The sequence below is a fragment of the Bombina bombina genome, chromosome 4 (genome assembly GCF_027579735.1).
Source record: "Bombina bombina isolate aBomBom1 chromosome 4, aBomBom1.pri, whole genome shotgun sequence".
Classification (NCBI taxonomy): Eukaryota; Metazoa; Chordata; class Amphibia; order Anura; family Bombinatoridae; genus Bombina; species Bombina bombina.
In genome coordinates, this window is record NC_069502.1 from 568,213,433 (window position 1) to 568,236,404 (window position 22,972).

The following is a 22,972-nucleotide window of genomic DNA, read 5'->3' on the forward strand; positions in this document are numbered from 1 at the left end:
ACTGAAATTATAAGCAGAAGAATCAAACTGAAACAGCTGCCTAAAGTACTTTTCTACCAAAAACTGCTTCTGAAGAATAAAAAACATCAAAATGGTAGAATTTAGTAAAAGTATGCAAAGGAGACCAAGTTGCTGCTTTGCAAATCTGACCAACAGAATCTACATTCCTAAAAGCCCAGGAAGTAGAAACTGACCTAGTAGAATGAGCTGTAATCCTCTGAGGCGGGGATTTACCCGACTCCAAATAAGCATAATGAATCAAAAGCTTTAACCACGAAACCAAGGAAACAGCAGAAGCCTTCTGACCTTTCCTAGAACCAGAAAAGATAACAAATAGACTAGAAGTCTTTCTGAAATCTTTAGTAGCTTCAGCATAATATTTCAAAGCTCTTACCACATCCAAAGAATGTAAAGATCACTCCAGAGAATTCTTAGGATTAGGACACAATTAAGGGACAACAATTTCTCTACTAATGTTGTTGGAATTCACAACCTTAGGTAAAAAATTAAATGAAGTCCGCAAGACCGCCTTATCCTGATGAAAAATCAGAAAAGGAGACTCACAAGAAAGAGCAGATAATTCAGAAACTCTTCTAGCAGAAGAGATGGCCACAAGGAACAATACTTTCCAAGAAAGTAATTTAATGTCCAGAGAATGCATAGGCTCAAACGGAGGAGCCTGTAAAGCTTTTTTTTCTTCTTCTGTGAAACAGAACAGAAAGAGCAGAGATTTGTCCTTTCAAGGAACTTTCAGACAAACCCTTATCTAAACCATCCTGAAGAAACTGTAATATTCTAGGAATTCTAAAAGAATGCCAAGAGAATTTATGAGAAGAACACCATGAAATGTAAGTCTTCCAAACTCGATAATAAATCTTTCTAGACACAGATTTACGAGCCTGCAACATAGTATTAATCACTGAGTCAGAGAAACCTCTATCACTAAGCACTAAGCGTTCAATCTCCATACCTTCAAATTTAATGATTTGAGATCCTGATGGAAAAAAAGGGCCTTGAGACAGAAGGTCTGGCCTTAACGGAAGTGGCCAAGGTTGGCAACTGGACATCCGAACAAGATCCACATACCATTACCTGTGTGGCCATGCTGGAGCCACCAGCAGTACAAACGAACGCTCCATTATGATTTTGGAAATCACTCTTGGAAGAAGAATTAGAGGCAGAAAGATATAAGCAGGTTGATAACTCCAAGGAAGTGCCAACGCATCCATTGCTTCCGCCTGAGGATCCCTGGACCTGGACAGATACCTGGGAAGTTTCCTGTTTAGATGAGAAGCAATAAGATCTATTTCTGGAAGCCTCCACATCTGAACAATCTGAAAAAACACATCTGGGTGAAGAGACCACTCTCCCGGATGTAAAGTCTGGCGACTGAGATAATCCGCTTCCCAATTGTCTATACCTGGGATATGGACCTCAGAAATTAGACAGGAGAATCAGCAGAGGTAATGGTATATAAGAGTATATCGTCAATCTGAAAAGGGAGGCAGGAGATGAATCTCTACGACCGATAACAGAGAACCTATGAAAACATAATTTATGCTTACCTGATAAATTTATTTCTCTTGTAGTGTATTCAGTCCACGGGTCATCCATTACTTATGGGATATATTCCTTTCCCAACAGGAAGTTGCAAGAGGATCACCCAAAGCAGAGCTGCTATATAGCTCCTCCCCTCACATGTCATATCCAGTCATTCGACCGAAACAAGACAAGAAAGGAGAAACCATAGGGTGCAGTGGTGACTGAAGTTTTAATTAAAATTTAGATCTGCCTTAAAAAAGACAGGGCGGGCCGTGGACTGAATACACTACAAGAGAAATAAATTTATCAGGTAAGCATAAATTATGTTTTCTCTTGTTAAGTGTATTCAGTCCACGGGTCATCCATTACTTATGGGATACCAATACCAAAGCTAAAGTACACGGATGATGGGAGGGACAAGGCAGGAACTTAAACGGAAGGAACCACTGCCTGTAGAACCATTCTCCCAAAAACAGCCTCCGAAGAAGCAAAAGTGTCAAATTTGTAAAATTTTGAAAAGGTGTGAAGCGAAGACCAAGTCGCAGCCTTGCAAATCTGTTCAACAGAGGCCTCATTTTTAAAGGCCCAGGTGGAAGCCACAGCTCTAGTGGAATGAGCTGTAATTCTTTCAGGGGGCTGCTGTCCAGCAGTCTCATAGGCTAAACGTATTATGCTACGAAGCCAAAAGGAGAGAGAGGTTGCCGAAGCTTTTTGACCTCTCCTCTGTCCAGCGTAAACGACAAACAGGGAAGAAGTTTGACGAAAATCTTTAGTTGCCTGTAAATAGAACTTCAGGGCACGGACTACGTCCAGATTATGCAAAAGTCGTTCCTTCTTTGAAGAAGGATTAGGACATAAGGATGGAACAACAATCTCCTGATTGATATTCCTGTTAGAAACTACCTTAGGTAAAAACCCAGGTTTAGTACGCAGAACTACCTTGTCTGAATGGAAAATCAGATAAGGAGAATCACAATGTAAGGCAGATAGCTCAGAGAGAAAGAGAAAGTTCAGTGGCACTACCTATTAAGTTAGACTGCCTACACCCTCATTATATTCAGTAGCTCCTGGGCTATTAATTGGGGTACGTGGTGCTGTGTATTAATTTTCTGAACACGAACAAGCGAAGAGTTAAAGACCCTTCTCAGAATACACTCATAGCACTCCTAGTAGGCATATGTGACGTAAATTAAACTAGATATAACATTGACAACGAATGTTTTTATGTGTTAACAATTAAAAGTTATATTTTATTTAATCCAATGAGATCTCTCTAACCATTCGTTGTCAATGTTATATCTAGTTTAATTTACGTCACATATGCCTACTAGGAGTGCTATGAGTGTATTCTGAGAAGGGTCTTTAACTCTTCGCTTGTTCGTGTTCAGATAGCTCAGAGACTCTTCGAGCCGAGGAAATAGCCATCAAAAACAGAACTTTCCAAGATAAAAGCTTAATATCAATGGAATGAAGGGGTTCAAACGGAACACCTTGAAGAACTTTAAGAACCAAGTTTAAGCTCCACGGCGGAGCAACAGTCTTAAACACAAGCTTAATCCTAGCCAAAGCCCGACAAAAAGCCTGGACGTCTGGAACTTCTGCCAGACGCTTGTGCAAAAGAATAGACAGAGCAGAAATCTGTCCCTTTAACGAACTAGCAGATAAGCCCTTTTCCAAACCCTCTTGTAGAAAGGACAATATCCTAGGAATCCTAACCTTACTCCATGAGTAACTCTTGGATTCGCACCAATATAAGTATTTACGCCATATCTTATGGTAGATTTTTCTGGTAACAGGCTTCCGTGCCTGTATTAAGGTATCAATAACTGACTCTGAGAAGCCACGCTTTGATAGGATCGAGCGTTCAATCTCCATGCAGTCAGCCTCAGAGAAATTAGATTTGGATGGTTGAAAGGACCTTGTATTAGAAGGTCCTGCTTCAGGGGCAGAGACCATGGTGGACAGGACGACATGTCCACTAGGTCTGCATACCAGGTCCTGCGTGGCCACGCAGGCGCTATCAGAATCACCGATGCTCTCTCCTGTTTGATCTTGGCAATCAGTCGAGGCAGCAGCGGAAACGGTGGAAACACATAAGCCATGTTGAAAACCCAAGGGGCTGCTAGAGCATCTATCAGCGCCGCTCCCGGGTCCCTGGACCGGGATCCGTAATGAGGAAGCTTGGCATTCTGGCTTGACGCCATGAGATCCAGCTCTGGTTTGCCCCAACGATGAATCAGTTGAGCGAACATCTCCGGATGAAGTTCTCACTCCCCCGGATGAAAAGTCTGGCGACTTAGAAAGTCCGCCTCCCAGTTCTCCACGCCTGGGATGTGGATCGCTGACAGGTGGCAAGAGTGAGACTCTGCCCAGCGAATTATCTTTGAGACTTCTAACATTGCTAGGGAACTCCTGGTTCCCCCTTGATGGTTGATGTAAGCCACAGTCGTGATGTTGTCCGTCTGAAATCTGATGAACCTCAGTGTTGCTAATTGAGGCCAAGCTAGAATAGCATTGAATATTGCTCTTAATTCCAGAATATTTATTGGGAGGAGTTTCTCCTCCTGGGTCCACAAACCCTGAGCCTTCAGGGAGTTCCAGACTGCGCCCCAACCTAGAAGGCTGGCATCTGTTGTTACAATCGTCCAATCTGGCCTGCGAAAGGTCATGCCCTTGGACAGATGGACCCGAGAAAGCCACCAGAGAAGAGAATCTCTGGTCTCCTGATCCAGATTTAGTAGAGGGGACAAATCTGAGTAATCCCCATTCCACTGACTTAGCATGCATAATTGCAGCGGTCTGAGATGCAGGCGCGCAAATGGCACTATGTCCATTGCCGCTACCATTAAGCCGATTACTTCCATGCACTGAGCCACTGACGGGCGTGGAATGGAATGAAGCACACGGCAAGCATTTAGAAGTTTTGATAACCTGGACTCCGTCAGGTAAATTTTCATCTCTACAGAATCTATAAGAGTCCCTAGGAAGGAGACTCTTGTGAGTGGTGATAGAGAACTCTTTTCCACGTTCACTTTCCACCCATGCGACCTCAGAAATGTCAGAACTATCTCTGTATGAGACTTGGCCATTTGAAAGCTTGACGCCTGTATCAGGATGTCGTCTAGATACAGAGCCACCGCTATGCCTCGCGGTCTTAGAACCGCCATAAGTGAGCCCAGAACCTTTGTAAAGATTCTCGGGGCCGTAGCCAACCCGAAGGGAAGAGCTACAAACTGGTAATGCCTGTCTAGAAAGGCAAATCTCAGGTACCGATAATGATCTTTGTGAATCGGTATGTGAAGGTAGGCATCCTTTAAGTCCACTGTGGTCATGTACTGACCCTCTTGGATCATGGGTAGGATGGTTTGAATAGTTTCCATTTTGAATGATGGAACTCTTAGGAATTTGTTTAAGATCTTTAGGTCCAAGATTGGTCTGAAGGTTCCCTCTTTTTTGGGAACCACAAACAGATTTGAGTAAAATCCCTGTCCTTGTTCCGTCCGCGGAACCGGGTGGATTACCCCCATTACTAGGAGGTCTTGTACACAGCGTAGGAATGCCTCTTTCTTTATCTGGTTTTCTGATAACCTTGATAGATGGAATCTCCCTCGAGGAGGAGAAGCTTTGAAGTCCAGAAGATATCCCTGAGATATGATCTCCAACGCCCAGGGATCCTGGACATCTCTTGCCCACGCCTGGGGGAAGAGAGAAAGTCTGCCCCCCACTAGATCCGTTTCCGGATAGGGGGCCGTTCCTTCATGCTGTCTTGGGGGCAGTAGTAGGCTTTCTGGCCTGCTTGCCCTTGTTCCAGGACTGGTTAGTTTTCCAGGCCTGTCTGTAGCGAGCAACAGTTCCTTCCTGTTTTGGGGAGGAGGAAGTTGATGCTGCTCCTGCCTTGAAATTTCGAAAGGTACGAAAATTAGACTGTTTGGCATTTGATTTGGCCCTGTCTTGAGGAAGGGTATGACCCTTACCTCCAGTAATGTCAGCAATAATTTCTTTCAAGCCGGGCCCGAATAAGGTCTGCCCCTTGAAAGGAATATTAAGTAATTTCGATTCTGAAGTCACGTCAGCTGACCAGGATTTAAGCCATAGCGCTCTCCGCGCCTGGATGGCGAATCCGGAGTTCTTAGCTGTTAGTTTAGTCAAATGTACAATGGCATCAGAAACAAATGCATTAGCTAACTTAAGCGATTTAAGCTTGTCCATAATTTCATCCAATGGAGCTGTGTGAATGGCCTCTTCCAGAGACTCAAACCAGAATGCCGCAGCAGCAGTGACAGGCGCAATGCATGCAAGGGGCTGCAAAATAAAACCTTGTTGAACAAACATTTTCTTAAGGTAACCTAATTTTTTATCCATTGGATCCGAAAAAGCACAACTATCCTCCACCGGGATAGTGGTACGCTTAGCTAAAGTAGAAACTGCTCCTTCCACCTTAGGGACCGTCTGCCATAAGTCCCGTGTAGTGGCGTCTATTGGAAACATCTTCCTAAATATAGGAGGTGGGGAAAATGGCACACCGGGTCTATCCCACTCCTTGCTAATAATTTCAGTAAGCCTTTTAGGTATAGGAAAAACGTCAGTACACACCGGTACCGCATAGTATCTATCCAGCCTACACAATTTCTCTGGAATTGCCACTGTGTTACAGTCATTCAGAGCAGCTAAAACCTCCCCAAGCAATACACGGAGGTTCTCAAGCTTAAATTTAAAATTAGAGATCTCTGAATCAGGTTTCCCCTGATCAGATCCGTCACCCACAGAATGAAGCTCTCCGTCCTCATGTTCTGCAAACTGTGACGCAGTATCAGACATGGCTCTTACAGCACCAGCGCGCTCTGCATCTCTCCTAATCCCAGAGCTATCGCGCTTGCCTCTCAATTCTGGCAATCTAGATAATACTTCTGACAGGGTATTATTCATGATTGTAGCCATGTCCTGTAAAGTAATTGCTATGGGCGTCCCTGATGTACTTGGCGTCATATTAGCACACGCCCCCTGAGCGGGAGGCGAAGGTACTGACACGTGAGGAGAGTTAGTCGGCATAACTTCCCCCTCGTCGTCTGGTGATAATTCTTTTATAGATAAAGACTGACCTTTATTATTTAAAGTGAAATCAATACATTTAGTACACATATTTCTATGGAGCTCCACACTGGCCTTCAAACATAGTGAACAAACAGATTCATCTGTGTCAGACATGTTTAAACAGACTAGCAATGAAACTAGCAAGCTTGGAAAACACTTTAAAATAAATTTACAAGCAATATAGAAAACGCTACTGCGCCTTTAAGAAGCACAAAAAACTGTCACAGTTGAAATAACAATGAACCAAATCAGTTATAGCAACCAAATTTTCACCGTAAATGTATTAAGTTAGCAGAGCATTGCACCCACTTGCAAATGGATGATTAACCCCTTAATACCCAAACCGGATAATCAATAGAGGAAAAAACGTTTTTTAACACAGTCAAACACACTGTCACAGGTCTGCTGTGACTGATTACCTCCCTCAAAATGACTTTTGAAGTCCCTTGAGCTCTCTAGAGACGTCCTGGGTCATGCAGGAAGAAGCAGGAAGACTGAGACTGAATTTTTACTGCGCAAAAAAGCGCTAAAATAGGCCCCTCCCACTCATTATTACAACAGTGGGAAGCCTCAGTTAACGTTTTTTATGCAGAAATATAAGTCAGCCATGTGGAAAAATTCATGCCCCAATAAGTTTTATCACCAATGTACCTCACAAAAATGATTAAACATGCCAGCAAACGTTTTAAACATCCTTTTTTTAAAGAGTATGTATCTCTATTGATAAGCCTGATACCAGTCCTTCTACTGCATTTAAGGCTTATTACATTACTTCAGTATTAGCAGCATTTTCTTAGTCAAATTCCATTCCTTAGAAAATTACTTTACTGCATATACATCATTCAGCCTGATACCATTCGCTTTCGCTGCATTTAAGGCTTTACTTACATTACATCGGTATCAGCAGTATTTTCTAGTCAATTCCATTCCTTAGAAAAATATTTTACTGCACATACCTTATTTGCGGGAGACCCCGCATGCTATTCCCTTTCTGAAGTTACCCCACTCCTCAGAATGTGCGAGAACAGCCAGTGGATCTTAGTTACTTCTGCTAAGATCATAGAAAACGCAGGCAGATTCTTCTTCCAAATACTGCCTGAGAAAAGAACAGCACACTCCGGTGCCATTTAAAAATAAACTTTTGATTGAAGAAATAATTAAGTATAAAACACCACTCTCCTCTCACGACCTCCATCTATGTTGAGGGTTGCAAGAGAATGACTGGGTATGACATGTGAGGGGAGGAGCTATATAGCAGCTCTGCTTTGGGTGATCCTCTTGCAACTTCCTGTTGGGAAGGGAATATATCCCATAAGTAATGGATGACCCATGGACTAAATACACTTAACAAGAGAAATAGATCCCTGTTAGGATGACCAATGTATTCAATAGGTAATACTCCCTTCACATCCCTCTGTTATTCACTGCACTCTGAGAGGAACCAGGCTTCAGCATGCTGAGAAGCGCATATCAACGTAGAAATCTAGCACAAACTTACTTCACCACCTCCATAGGAGGCAAAGTTTGTAAAAACTGAATTGTGGGTGTGGTGAGGGGTGTATTTATAGGCATTTTGAGGTTTGGGAAACTTTGCCCCTCCTGGTAGGAATGTATATCCCATACGTCACTAGCTCATGGTCTCTTGCCAATTACATGTAAGAAAAAAACTTTCATGATTCAGATAGGGCATGTAATTTTAAACAATTTTCCTATTTACTTTTATCACCAATTTTACTTTGTTCTCTTGGTATTCTTAGTTGAAAGCTAAACATAGGAGGTTCTTATGCTAATTTCTTAGACCTTGAAGGCCACCTCTTATCTCAGGGCATTATGACAGTTTTTCACCACTAGAGGGCGTTAGTTCATGTGTGTCATATAGATAACACTGTGCTCACACAAGTGGAGTTACCAGGGAGCCAGCACTGGTTGGCTAAAATGGAAGTTTGTCAAAAGAACTGAGATAAGGGGGCAGTTTGTAGAGGCTTAGATACAAGATAATCACAGAGGTAAAAAGTGTATTAATATAACTGCCTTGGCAATGCAAAACTGGTGAATGGGTAATAAAGGAATTATCTATCTTTTAAAACAATAAAAAATCTGGTGTAGACTGTCCCTTTAAGTTTGCTAGACTTCTTAGGGTTGACAACGACAGAAGTATCGAAGTTGTCCAAAGTAGCCAATACCACCTTTAACAGTACACAAAGGTGTTTAAGCTTAAATCTGAAGTTCACTTCTTCAGTATCAGATGAAGGAATAATACTGTCCGAATCTGAGATTTCACCCTCAGAGGCTACCGGCGTATCCTCCTCATCAGACTTATGAGGGAGGTAAACCTGCGTAGCAGTAGGTGGAACAGAAACCTTATTATCTGAAAGTCTAATTTTCCTCTTGTGTTTTCCCAGCATAGGAAAAGCAGATAATGCAGCAGATACCGCAGAAGATACCTGTGCAGCAAAATCTGCAGGTAAATAAACTCCTCCAGGAGGCTGAGATGAACTGCAGGGCACTGTATGTGACGTCACTGAGGCTTGGGACGTTTGAGGAGAAAACTGTGGCGTTGCCTGAACAGCATCATCCTGAGAGCCATTGAGCTAAGAGGGCAACAATTTATCTTTAAATTGACGTGTTCTAGCTAAGCATGCAGCACAGAATTGCATAGGCAAAACAATTAGTGCCTCTAGGCATAACAAGCATTTGTCACTTTAAAAAATTTTAATACCACAATTTGGCTGCCAGAAGTCTCTAAAACGATCGCATAGTAGATCGACACTGAAGAGACTGAAATTCAATGATGCCGCTCCGTGAATATTCTGACAGCAGAGAGAAGTCACATGACCGGCAGAGAGAGGAAACGAAGCAGCAAGTAAAAGGCGCACATTTCCCTCTACCTAAAACATAAGATGCAAGTAGCTGCAGCTGGTTTCAAACTCAAGCAGTCTGTCAGTTAGCCTGTTCTAGCTAAGCAAGCAGAGAAAATCAACAAAGTTTATACATAAATCCCAGTATAAAATATAAGCCACACACATACTAATAAAGTATTTCAACAAAATTAGCCAAAGAGGAAAAAACGCTCCAATATAGGGAAGATTAACCCCTAGTCTCAACATACATAATGTGCCTGCATACTCCTTAAAGAGACCTGGAAAAAAATAATGAACAGAGTAACCAGCTCTGGCTTTCTGTACCATGGGCAGCAATGTGTTAGGAAGTTGTGAGGTAGTCCTTGCTTTGTTTCCCAACTGCTAAATAGCCACCACTACTCTACTGAAGAGATTGACGTGGACTCAGCTAAACCCAAATCCTTGCTTGCAGGGAAAAGTAAGAATTAATTTCTTCAGACACCAAACTTCACCTCCTCCATTGACAGAGGCAAAGAGAATGACTGGGGATTATGGGTAGGGGAGTGACACTTAACAGCTTTTCTGTGGTGCTCTTTGCCTCCTCCTGCTGGCCAGGAGCGATATTCCCACTAGTAATGTTATGACGTCATGGACTCTCCATATTTAAGAAATATCACACACACACACAAAAAAAAGGGACGTTACACTGAAAATAATAACAAAAAGCTATTTCTTTATTAACAAATCTATATCAAATGGCTAACAAAGATAACATACTGCTCTTAAGCAGATACCTTGATATACATGTTATTTCTTAGTTATTTCAATTTGCACTAACAAATTTTTTTTTTTTTATTAATATTAAGATGGAAACATTTACGGAGTCTAACAACATGAAACACGAAAAAAACAAATTAAATCTTCATTTGCAATTCTGTTTTGGTTTTTCTTAAAGGCTCCTGAGCTGGTGAACACTAATTGCAATAATCGAGGGATCACACAGCTTAATAAAACAGTATATAGTTAAAGCTTTATCTAGTGTATGATGTAAGTACTAGCAACCAGTACCTTCTTACAGGTTTTTATGGATCAGCTGTGTTGTATGTCTTACATCAAGTGAAACCAAAGCCATTGGCAAGTAAAGGAAAAATGAGTTGTTTATAATATCATTATAATATCATTCTGATCTTACGTTGATGTTATATGTATTGACAAAGGTGTCTGCAGAGAGGTCACTTAATGTCTAACTCCAAAGTGAAACCACAGGGTTTTTAAACAAACCATCTAATTTCTCCTTTACAAGATCACATGAAAACAGTAGGTTCAAAATATAACTACATTTTTTTTTATAGAACGAAAAAGGTCTAACATAAGGTTCTGGCAACCTACCAATCTAGTTAACTATGTAACTCACACTCTAAGGAGACTTACAACCTTAAATAATTAACCTTAGTATGTACGGTACAGTGCAGAACCAAACTTTAGTTTCAAAATGTATTTACTGCAAACCCATGGGGCAGATTATTAACCAAGCCCCTCTCAATATTCTGATGCAGACATTTGCACAGATCTTCTTACTCTGGTAAACCTTACTTGATCAGGTTGCATAGATATTGCAAGGGATTGAAATTTCCACCAATCGTAGTTAGTAAAAAAACATGCAGAAGTACTAGAAAGAAACTAGGATTTATTCCTTTTCACTTGATGGATATTTTTCCAACCTTGGCTACAAGGGTTCAGACAAAAACTCATTTATTGAAATCCAAATTAATATTGTACAACATGTACAGACTTCACAGTATCTCTTGAGCAACAAATTCTCAACATGGAACAGTAAATAAAACAAAATAAGAACAAACAACTTGTTGCTGTTTCCTAATGAAATGGATTCAAGTAGTGACTACATATGTTGGCTCAATAAGAGGTTGGTTCTTTGTTGACTTAAATATTAACTTAAATTTTTGCAACTTTGGTATTCTATCATGACCATTTTTCACATTCATTCAATATACAACCTTTATCTTATTTAGAATAATTGTAAGTTATAACAGTGTTTTATTTATACACAGTATTCTTTTTAATAGCAGACGGTATAACATTTTTCTATATGTACACAAGAGGTAAATTGTGTCACAGATCCTTGCATAGAATTTCACCATTAATGCATCAATTAAATGAAACTGAGCTGGGCAACAAGACACAATAAAACAACTTATTAAAGTTAGTCCAAGGGTTGTAGATCTCTGATGTTTTAGGTTCAAGTGGCCATGAAGTTCTACCATACTGAAACCTGCTTTCCTTAGGAATGCTCTGACGTAGTCACCAATTCAAACCATTGTCTAAGGGCATCACTAAGGGTTTCTGGAAGGGCATTCACATCTCGAAGAATTATGTAGAATGGGAATGGAAATTGTTCCATGTAAGATATTATTTTAGACATTTCTCCAGCCTCATTAAAAATTGGTACTTTAATATCCAAGATAGAATCCTTTAAACAAAAACAAAACAAAACACAAGTTAGGCATATAAAACCATAAATGATAAAGAAGTGCTCCTTAACCTTTGACTGTCAGAAGGCTTTAGTACATTGCTCAAAGTAATTAAAGCCTTGGTTCGGTCATTACAGCTAAGTGGATGCAGACAATCAAAATCATGTAAGCACAGAGGTCTTCTATAAATGTAGCAAGAGCAATACAGGCCCATGCACAATCATACATCTCCTGTTTGGTTCACTCCAAATCTAAACATCTTCTGCTTAACTGTTTTTTTTTTATTCAAAAACATATTTTACCATATTTAGCCCCTTAAGGACAAGGCTATTTTTCAATTTATTTCCCTTAAGGACCAAGGTTATTTTTACATTTCTGCAGTGTTTGTGTTTAGCTGTAATTTTCCTCTTACTCATTTACTATACCCACACATTATATACTGTTTTTCTCGCCATGAAATTGACTTTTTAAAGATACCATTATTTTCATCATATCTTATAATCTACTTAAAAAAAAAAAGAAGATAAAATAGGATGAAAAAAAATGGAAAAACACACCTTTTCTAACTTTGACCCCCAAAATCTGTTACACATCTACAACCACCAAAAAACAGCCATGCTAAATAGTTTCTAAATTTTGTCCTGTGTTTAGAAATACTTCACTTTTTCACAAACTTTAGGTTTCTCACTGAAATTATTTACCAACAACTTGTGCAATTATGGCACAAATGGTTGCAAATGTTTCTCTGGGATCCCCTTTGTTCAGAAATAGTATACATTTATGGCTGTGGAATTACTTTTTGGTAATTAGAAGGCCGCTAAATGCCGCTGCGCACCACACTAGTATTAGGCCCTGCAGTGAAGTTAGGTAGCTTGTAGGGTTAATTTTAGCTTCAGGGTAGTGTAGTAGACAACCCAAAGTATTGTTCTAGGCCCATTTTGAAATATTTCGTGTCACCATTTTCACCGCCAAATTCGATCAAATAAAAAAAATGGTTCACTTTTTCACTAACATTGGGTTTCTCACTGAAATTATTTACAAACAACTTGTGCAATGATGGCACAAATGGTTGTAAATGCTTCTCTGGGAACCTCTTTGTTCAGAAATAGCAGACATATATGGCTTTGGCATAGCTTTTTGGAAATTAGAAGGCCGCTAAATGCCGCTGTGCACCACACTTGTATTATGCCCAGCAGTGACGGGGTTAATTAGGTAGCTTGTAGGGAGCTTGAAGGGTTAATTTTAGCTTTAGTGTAGAGATCACCCACCTGACACATCCCACCCCTGATCCCTCCCAAACATCTCTCTTCCCTCCCCCACCCCACAATTGTCCCCGCAATCTTAAGTACTGGCAGAAAGTCTGCCAGTACTAAAATAAAATATATATATATATTTTTTTTATTAAAAAAGTATCTGCTCAGCTGTGATGGACCCCCCCTTAGCCCCCAACCAACCCGATCTCACCTAAACAGCTCTCTAACCCTCCCCCCGCTACCTATTAGCTACAATCTTGGGTACTGGCAGCTTTTTTTTTTTTTAATACAATTTGTATTTTTCTGTAGTGTAGCTGCCCCCCCGCCCCCCCCTCAATATCCCCTCCCTCTCCCAGATCCTTTGATCTTTATTCCCCCCTTCCTCTCCCTCCTTCCCATTCAATTACATTGGTGGCAGTGGTTGCTGCATGCGCGTGCACACGCCCAAACGATCGGCACCATCTTGGAAAAAACATAATTTATGTAAGAACTTACCTGATAAATTAATTTCTTTCATATTGGCAAGAGTCCATGAGCTAGTGACATATGGGATATACAATCCTACCAGGAGGGGCAAAGTTTCCCAGACCTAAAAATGCCTATAAATACACCCCTCACCACACCCACAATTCAGTTTAACGAATAGCCAAGCAGTGGGGTTATAAAGAAAGGAGTAGAAAGCAAACAAAAGAAATTTGGAAATAATTGTGCTTTATACAAAAAATCATAACCACCATAAAAAGGGTGGGCCTCATGGACTCTTGCCAATATGAAAGAAATGAATTTATCAGGTAAGTTCTTACATAAATTATGTTTTCTTTCATGTAATTGGCAAGAGTCCATGAGCTAGTGACATATGGGATATCAATACCCAAGATGTGGATCTTCCACTCGAGTCACTAGAGAGAGAGGGAATAAAAATAAAAACAGCCATATGCCGCTGAAAAAATTAATCCACAACCCAAAAAAATAAGTTTATTTTCATTTTGAAAGCTTTGCAAATCTGATCAACTGAAGCTTCATTCTTAAAAGCCCACAAAGTGGAGACTGATCTAGTAGAATGAGCTGTAATTCTCTGAGGCGGGGCCTGACCCGACTCCAAATAAGCTTGATGAATCAAAAGTTTCAACCAAGAAGCCAAGGAAATAGCAGAAGCCTTCTGACCTTTCCTAGGACCAGAAAATAAAACAAATAGACTGGAAGTCTTCCTGAAATTTTTAGTAGCTTCCACATAATATTTCAAAGCTCTTGCCACATCCAAAGAATGTAAGGATCTCTCCAAAGAATTCTTAGGATTAGGACATAAGGAAGGGACAACAATTTCTCTACTAATGTTGTTAGAATTCACAACTTTAGGTAAAAATTGAAAAGAAGTCCGCAAAACTGCCTTATCCTGATGATAAATCAGAAAAGGAGACTCACAAGAAAGAGCAGATAACTCAAACTCTTCTAGCAGAAGAGATGGCCAAAAGAAACAACACTTTCCAAGAAAGTAGTTTAATGTCCAAAGAATGCATAGGTTCAAATGGAGGAGCCTGTAAAGCCTTCAGAACCAAATTAAGACTCCAAGGAGGAGAAATTGACTTAATGACAGCCTGTACAAAACAGTGTATATCAGGAAGTATAGCAATCTTTCTGTGAAATAAAACAGAAAGAGCGGAGATTTGTCCTTTCAAGGAACTTGCAGACAAACCCTTATCCAAACCATCCTGAAGAAATTGTAAAATTCTAGGAATTCTAAAAGAATGCCAGGAGAATTTATGAGAAGAACACCATGAAATTTAAGTCTTCCAAACTCTATAATAAATCTTTCTAGAAACAGATTTACGAGCTTGTAACATAGTATTAATCACTGAGTCAGAGAAACCTCTATGACTTAGAACTAAGTGTTCAATTTCCATACCTTCAAATTTAATGATTTGAGATCCTGATGGAAAAACGGACCTTGAGATAGTAGGTCCGGCCGTAACGGAAGTGGCCAAGGCGGGCAACTGGACATCCGAACCAGATCGCATACCAAAACCTGTGTGGCCATGCTGGAGCCACCAGCAACACAAAAGACTGTTCCATGATGATTTTGGAGATCACTCTTAGGAGAACTAGAGGCAGGAAGATGTAAGCAGGATGATAACACCAAGGAAGTGTCAACGCATCCACTGCTTCCGCCTGAACATCCCTGGACCTGGATAGATATCTGGGAAGTTTCTTGTTTAGATGAGAGGCCATGAGATCTATCTCTGGAAGACCCCACATCCGAACAATCTGAGAAAACACATCTGGATGTAAAGTCTGGCGGCTGAGATAATCTGCCTCCCAATTGTCTACACCTGGGATATGCACCGCAGAGATTAGACAGGAGCTGGATTCCGCCCAAGCAAGTATCCGAGATACTTCTTTCATAGCTTGAGGACTGTGAGTCCCACCCTGATGATTAACATAAGCCACAGTTGTGATATTGTCTGTCTGAAAACAAATGAACGGTTCTCTCTTTAGCAGAGGCCAGAACTGAAGAGCCCTGAGAATTGCACGGAGTTCTAAAATATTTATTGGTAATCTTGCCTCTTGAGATTTCCAAACCCCTTGTGCTGTCAGACATCCCCAAACAGCTCCCCAACCTGAAAGACTTGCATCTGTTGATATCACAGTCCAGCTTGGCCGAACAAAAGAAGCCCCTTGAACCAAACGATGGTGATCTATCCACCATGTCAGAGAGCGTCGTACATTGGGATTCAAGGATATGAATTGTGATATATTTGTATAATCCCTGCACCATTGATTCAACATACAAAGCTGTAGAGGTCTCATGTGAAAACGAGCAAAGGGGATCGCGTCCAATGCTGCAGTCATGAGACCTAAAACTTCCATGCACATAGCCACTGAAGGGAATGACTGAGACTGAAGGTGCCGGCATGCTGCGACCAATTTTAAACGTCTCTTGTCTGTTAGAGACAGAGTCATGGACACTGAATCTATCTTGAAGCCTAAAAAGGTGACCCTTGTCTGAGGAATCAAGAAACTTTTTGGTAAATTGATCCTCCAACCATGTTTCCGAAGAAACAACACTAGTTGATTTGTGTGAGATTCTGCAGTAGATAAAGACTGAGCTAGTACCAAAATATTGTCTAAATAAGGAAAAACCGCAATACCCTGTTCTCTGATTACAGATAGTAGGGCATCCAGAACCTTTGAAAAGATTCTTGGAGCTGTTGCTAGGCCAAATGGAAGAGCAACAAATTGGTAATGCTTGTCTAGAAAAGAGAATCTCAGAAACTGATAGTGTTCTGGATGAATCGGAATATGAAGGTATGGATCCTGCAAGTCTATTGTGGACATATAATTTCCTCGCTGAACAAAAGGCAGAATAGTCCTTATAGTCACCATCTTGAAAGTTGGTACTCTTACATAACGATTCAAAATTTTTAGATCCAGAACTGGTCTAAATAAATTTTCTTTCTTTGGTACAATGAATAGGTTTGAATAAAACCCCAAACCTTGTTCCTGAGGAGGAACTGGCATGATTACCCCTGAAGACTCCAGGTCTGAAACACACTTCAGAAAAGACTGAGCTTTTACTGGATTTACAGGGATGCGTGAGAGAAAAAATCTTCTCACAGGAAGTCTTACTCTGAATCCTATTCGATACCCTTGAGAGACAATGCTCTGAATCCAATGATTTTGGACAGATTTTATCCAAAAATCCTTGAAAAACCTTAATCTGCCCCCTACCAGCTGAGCTGGAATGAGGGCCGCACCTTCATGCAGACTTAGGGGCTGACTTTGGTTTCCTAAATTGATTTATTCCAATTTGAGGAAGGCTTCCAATTCCTTGGGGGGATGATTGAGTTTTTGTTCCTTATTCTGACGAAAGGAACGAAAACGGTTAGAAGCCTTAGATTTACCCTTAGGTATTTTTTATCCTGAGGCAGAAAAACTCCTTTTCCCCCAGTGATAGTTGAAATAGAATCCAACTGAGAACCAAATAAATTATTACCTTGGAAAGAAAGAGATCGTAATCTAGATTTAGATGTCATATCAGCATTCCAAGACTTAAGCCACAACGCTCTTTTAGCTAATACAGCTAAAGACATGGATCTAACATCAATTTTGATAATATCAAAAATGGCATCACAAATAAAATGATTAGCATGTTGCAGTAAGCAAATAATGCTAGATATGTCCGAATCCAATTCATGTTGCGCTAAATTTTCCAACCACAAAGTTGATGCAGCCGCAACATCAGCCAAAGAAATAGCAGGTCTGAGAAGATGACCTGAATATAAATAGGCCTTCCTTAGATAAGATTCAAGCTTCCTATCTAAAGGATCCTTAAAGGAAGTGCCATCTTCCATAGGAATAGTGGTACGTTTAGCAAGAGTAGAAATAGCCACATCAACTTTGGGGATTTTTTTCCCAAAACTCTATAGATTTTGCTGGTAAAGGATACAATTTTTTAAACCTTGAAGAAGGAATAAAAGAAGTACCTGGCTTATTCCATTCCCTAGAAATCATATCAGAAATAGCCTCAGGAATGGGAAAAAAACCTTGGAGAAACCACAGGAGGTTTAAAAACAGCATTTAAACGTTTATTAGACTGAACGTCAATAGGACTGGTTACCTCAATATCCAAAGTAATTAACACTTCTTTTAATAAAGAACGCATATACTCTATTTTAAATAAATAAGTAGATTTGTCAGTGTCAATGGCTGAGGAAGGATCTTCTGTCTCAGATAGCTCCTCAGCAGAAGAGGATAAATTATTATGTTGTTGGTCATTTGAAATTTCATCAGCTAAATGAGAAGTTTTAAAAGACCTTTTACGTTTATTAGAAGGTGGAAATGCAGACAAAGCCTTCATAATAGAATCAGAAACAAATTCTTTAAAATTTACAGGTATATCATGCACATTAGAAGTTGAAGGAACTGCAACTGGCAATGTACTATTACTGATGGAAACACTATCTGCATGTAAAAGTTTATCATGACAACTATTACAAATGACATTCAGTGAAATAATTTCTACAATTTTACAACAAATGCACTTTTTGGTAGAACCGATGTCAGGCAGCAATGTTTCAGCAGAAACTTCTGAGACAGGATCAGATTGGGATATCTTGCACAATGTAAGAGAAAAAACAACATATAAAAGCAAAATTATCTATTTCCTTTTTTGACAGTTTCAGGAATGGGAAAAAATGCAATAGCATAGGCCTCTGATAGAGAAAAAAGCAAGTGGCAAACATACAAGGGGTATTGAAATAATGAAAAAGTTTGGCGCCAAGTATGACGCACAACGCAACGTAAACTGTTTTTTTGGTGCCAAAAATAACCGGAAATGACACACTTGCGTCATTAATGACGCCACCGTGTGAAAGGTCTCTGCGTCACATATGACGCCGGAAATGACTAAGTTGCGTCATAAACTTATTTTTTCGCGCCAAGAATCACGCAATAAAGTTTAGCATTTGACGCACCTGCAGGCCCATTACCCGCAATTGCAAGAAGTAGTCAATTGAAAAAAGATTAAACCCCAGGTAAGAAATACATTTCTTAAAATGTTTACATTCCCCAAATATGAAACTGACAGTCTGCAGAAGGAAATACATGAACCTGACTCATGGCAAATATAAGTACAATACATATATTTAGAACTTTATATAAATACATAAAGTGCCAAACCATAGCTGAGAGTGTCTTAAGTAATGAAAACATACTTACCAAAAGACACCCATCCACATATAGCAGATAGCCAAACCAGTACTAAAACAGTTATTAGTAGAGGTAATGGTAAATTGAGAGTATATCGTCGATCTGAAAAGGGAGGTAGGAGATGAATCTCTACGACCGATAACAGAGAACCTATGAAATAGACCCCCGTTAGGGAAATCGTATTCAAATAAATGATACTCCCTTCACGTCCCTCTGACATTCGCTGTACTCTGAGAGGAATCGGGCTTCAACAATGCTGAGAAGAGCATATCAACGTAGAAATCTTAGCACAAACTTACTTCACCACCTCCATAGGAGGCAAAGTTTGTAAAACTGAATTGTGGGTGTGGTGAGGGGTGTATTTATAGGCATTTTGAGGTTTGGGAAACTTTGCCCCTCCTGGTAGGATTGTATATCCCATATGTCACTAGCTCTTGGACTCTTGCCAATTACATGAAAGAAAAGGTATTGAAGGGATGCCAGGCACCACGGCAATACCTTGAAAACGGCTGGAAGCGATCAGGATTGTTTTCAGCCGCTTTAAACCCTTAACGACGTACAGGTTACGTTGCTGGTCTTTAAAGACCAGTTTGTGTGCGTCGTACCCTGTACAACGTGTGTCGTTAACAGCTGTTTTTCATATGCGTGAAAGATTTTGAGTACTATGTCCCCTTAAGGAGTGACTCATTGATTCAACATTCCAAGCAATAATGAAATGCTCTGAAATGCTGTCAAAGGAAAATATTTTGTAGATAAATTTAGCTTTTTTTCCTTTTCACATGATAGCTTTATTTATCTGTGTGGCTTTATTTCTAGATGCAATATATCATTGCTTGATTTGCACCAATTCTTCACAGGATCTACATATACACATCAAAACGAGAACTTTGAGATATTAATACATGTTATTCTATTTTGGTTTTGGTAAATATATAATTTCAGCAAATTATAGCATAAAATGGAAATCCTACTTACAATGCCTAAATGTATGTTCTGATCAGGACAGATAAAGATATTACACTATACACAAAATGTAAAATTAGTGATTACACAAATACAGAAATGTAAATATTTTTACAATAAACACCTCAATACTGACTGACTTACCCTAGATTTAGGGTTGTCCAAAATCACAAATATAACAAAGATATTGGCATTGCGGACTTTCTGAACTGCAGCTGTAACTCGGTCTTTCCCTTCCACAAACAATCCTCTTCCATCAGACACGATCAGCAGCAACTGAGCAATTTCTAAGAGGTGGAAATAAGCACAGACAATATAACTGAAAATGTGTAGTGGGAAAAGGTAGGTACCTAGCTACTTCAGTGTATTGCATAAAGCAGGCGATACGACAATTACACCTAATACCTTGTTAATGTATATGATAAAAATAAGCTATGAATACAAAATATTAGTGAGAATGGCAATCATTATTTCTAATCACCTATTTTATTATGGGGTAGTTCATAACTATTACCTTGTATATGACAATTGGCTAATTTGTTAAATGTCCCTTTCTCCTGTAACACATAATCCATACCAAGAGCACCACGCAATGACGGGACTCACCTGAATTGATGCTTTGGGACAGCTGTTGTGCACCAACAAACATATGTGCAGAGGATTCCAGGAACTGCACAGAAACAAGAGAAAATAAACTTAGTGTATTTTACCATATTAGTCATTGCATACAAAATGATTTGCACAGCAGATGAAAAACAAAAAAACATTCAATGTGTGCTTTGAAAAATATTTGTTCTGTTGATTCTATGTGCAAGAAGATTATTGGCCCATTTCTGTTACAGAACATTTATTACAAACCACTTAAGAGGGAAAATGGGCAAACAATCAGCTGGTATGTTCTAAATCATTTTCCACCCCCACTCATCAATTCCCACTATAACTACATTAACAAAGCTTACAAAATCCAACCATTAACCCATTGACTACCAGAGAAGGCTGCAATATTCAACACAACAAAGAAAACGGCAGATTATGAGGAAAAAATAGCTTATTGTGAATTATTTCATTAGTAGGTAAATGCTTTTGAATATTGTTCTAAAACTAAAAAAAGAAAAAGCATTAATTCTGTCTGCAATTTACCCCCCTAAGCTGCTAGTTAATATTACCTGGGCAACTAAAGTTTTCTTCTGCTGGAATTTGCAGAGACTGAGTATCTTCGATCCAGACTGCTCACTGAACTGCTCATGGAAGGGGTGTAACAGCTTGACAGTCTCTCCAAAGCTTTGGTGAAAGGAAATACAAAATTGAAAGCCAAATCTGAGACTCAACAGTGTATTTATTTTTTTACTTATAAATAGCAAAATTTATGCTTACCTGATAAATGTATTTCTTTCCGGGCATGGAGAGTCCACAACGTAATTCCAATTACTAGTGGGATATTCAACTTTGGGCCAGCGGAAGGAGGCAAAGAGCACCCCAGCAAAGCTGTTAATTGTAACATCCTTACCCATAACCCCCAGTCATTCAGCCAAAGGAAAATGGAAAAAGAAGAAACACAAGGGTATAGAGGTGCCTGAGGTTTACACAAAAAAACTGCCAAATTGAAATTGAGAAGAGGGCAGGGTCGTGGACTCTCCATGAATGGAAATAAAGAAATTTATCAGGTAAGCATACATTTTCTTTTCTTTAGCATGGAGAGTCCGCGACTTTATTCTAATTACTAGTGGGAATTAATACCCAAGCTAGAGGACACAGAATGAAAAGGGAGGGAGAACAAGGCAGACGGACCTAAACAGAAGTCACCACAGCTTGAAGGACCTTTCTCCCAAAATAAGTTTCAGCCGAGGCAAAAGTATCAAATTTGTAGAATTTGGAAAAAGCATGCAAAGACCACCATGTTGCCGCCTTGCGAATCTGCTACACAGAAGCGTCATTTTTGAAAGCCCAGGAAGAGGATACTGCTCTAGTGGAATGAGCCATAATTCTCTCAGGAGGCTGCTGTCCAGCTGTCTCATAAGCTAAACGAATAACACTTCTTTACCATAGAGAAAGGGTAGTAGAAGTGGCCTTATTACCTTAATACTTTACAGAGAAAACAACAAAAAGGGCAGAAGATTGCTGAAAATCTTTAGTTGCTTGAGGGTAAAATTTTAGAGCACGCACAACATTAAGGTTATGCAAAAGACGTTCCTTATGGGAAAGAGGATTAGGACAAAAAGAAGGAACAACAATTTCCTGAATAATGTTTTGATCTGATACAACCTTAGGGAGAAAACCCAACTTAGTACGAAGGACCGGATTATCTGCATGAAAAATAAGGTATGGGTAATCACACTGCAGAGCCGAAAGCTCAGAAACTCTGTGAGCGGAAGAAATAGCAAGAAGAAACAAAACCTTCCAAGATAATTTTATATCAACAACATCCATCGGCTCAAACGGAGCCTGCTGCAAAATCTTAAGAACAAGGTTAAGGCTCCACGGAGGTGCAACAGGTTTAAACACAGGCCTGATTCTGACCAGGGCCTGAACAAAAGCTTGGACATCTGGCAACTCGGCCAGACGTTTGTGCCAAAGAATAGACAGTGCCAAAATCTGAGTACTGACTGACAAACCTTTCTCCAAGACATCCTGAAGAAAATATAAAATGCGGGGAATCCTCACACCCGGCTCCAGGAAAAAAACCTTAGATTCGCACCAATGAAGGTATTTACGCCATACCTTATGGTAAATCCTGCGAGTAACTGGTTAAAGAGCTTGAAGCATAGTATCCATGCCCGCATCAGAAAAAACACTTCTAGACAGAACTAGACTTTCAATCTCCAAGCAGTCAGCTTCAGAGAATCAAGTTTTGGATGGAGGAATGGACCCTGAAATAGAAGGTCTTTCCTCAGAGGTAATCTTCAAGGTGGAAGAGAAGACATCTTCACCAGATCCGTGAACCAGATCCTGCGAGACCACGCAGGAGCTTTTAGAATTACAGATGCTCTCTCCTGTTTGATACGAACAATGACTTGTGGAAGGAGAGCAAACAGGTAAGCCAGAGAAAAGATCCAAGGAACCACTAGAGTGTCCGTCAGAGCGGCCAGAG

At 39.9% G+C, this 22,972-nt stretch overlaps 1 protein-coding gene across 1 annotated transcript in view; it reads right to left on the reverse strand.

Moving 5' to 3' along the window:
* Positions 1-10,186: 10,186 nt before the first annotated feature.
* The window catches only part of MDN1 (midasin AAA ATPase 1), a 1,255,339-nt gene continuing 1,242,553 nt past the window's right edge, over positions 10,187-22,972 (reverse strand). Inside the window, 4 exon segments of the mRNA XM_053710546.1 lie at positions 10,187-11,961; positions 20,029-20,171; positions 20,491-20,554; positions 21,051-21,165. Coding sequence (XP_053566521.1) covers positions 11,773-11,961; positions 20,029-20,171; positions 20,491-20,554; positions 21,051-21,165 — 511 coding nt within the window. The 3' untranslated portion in view covers positions 10,187-11,772.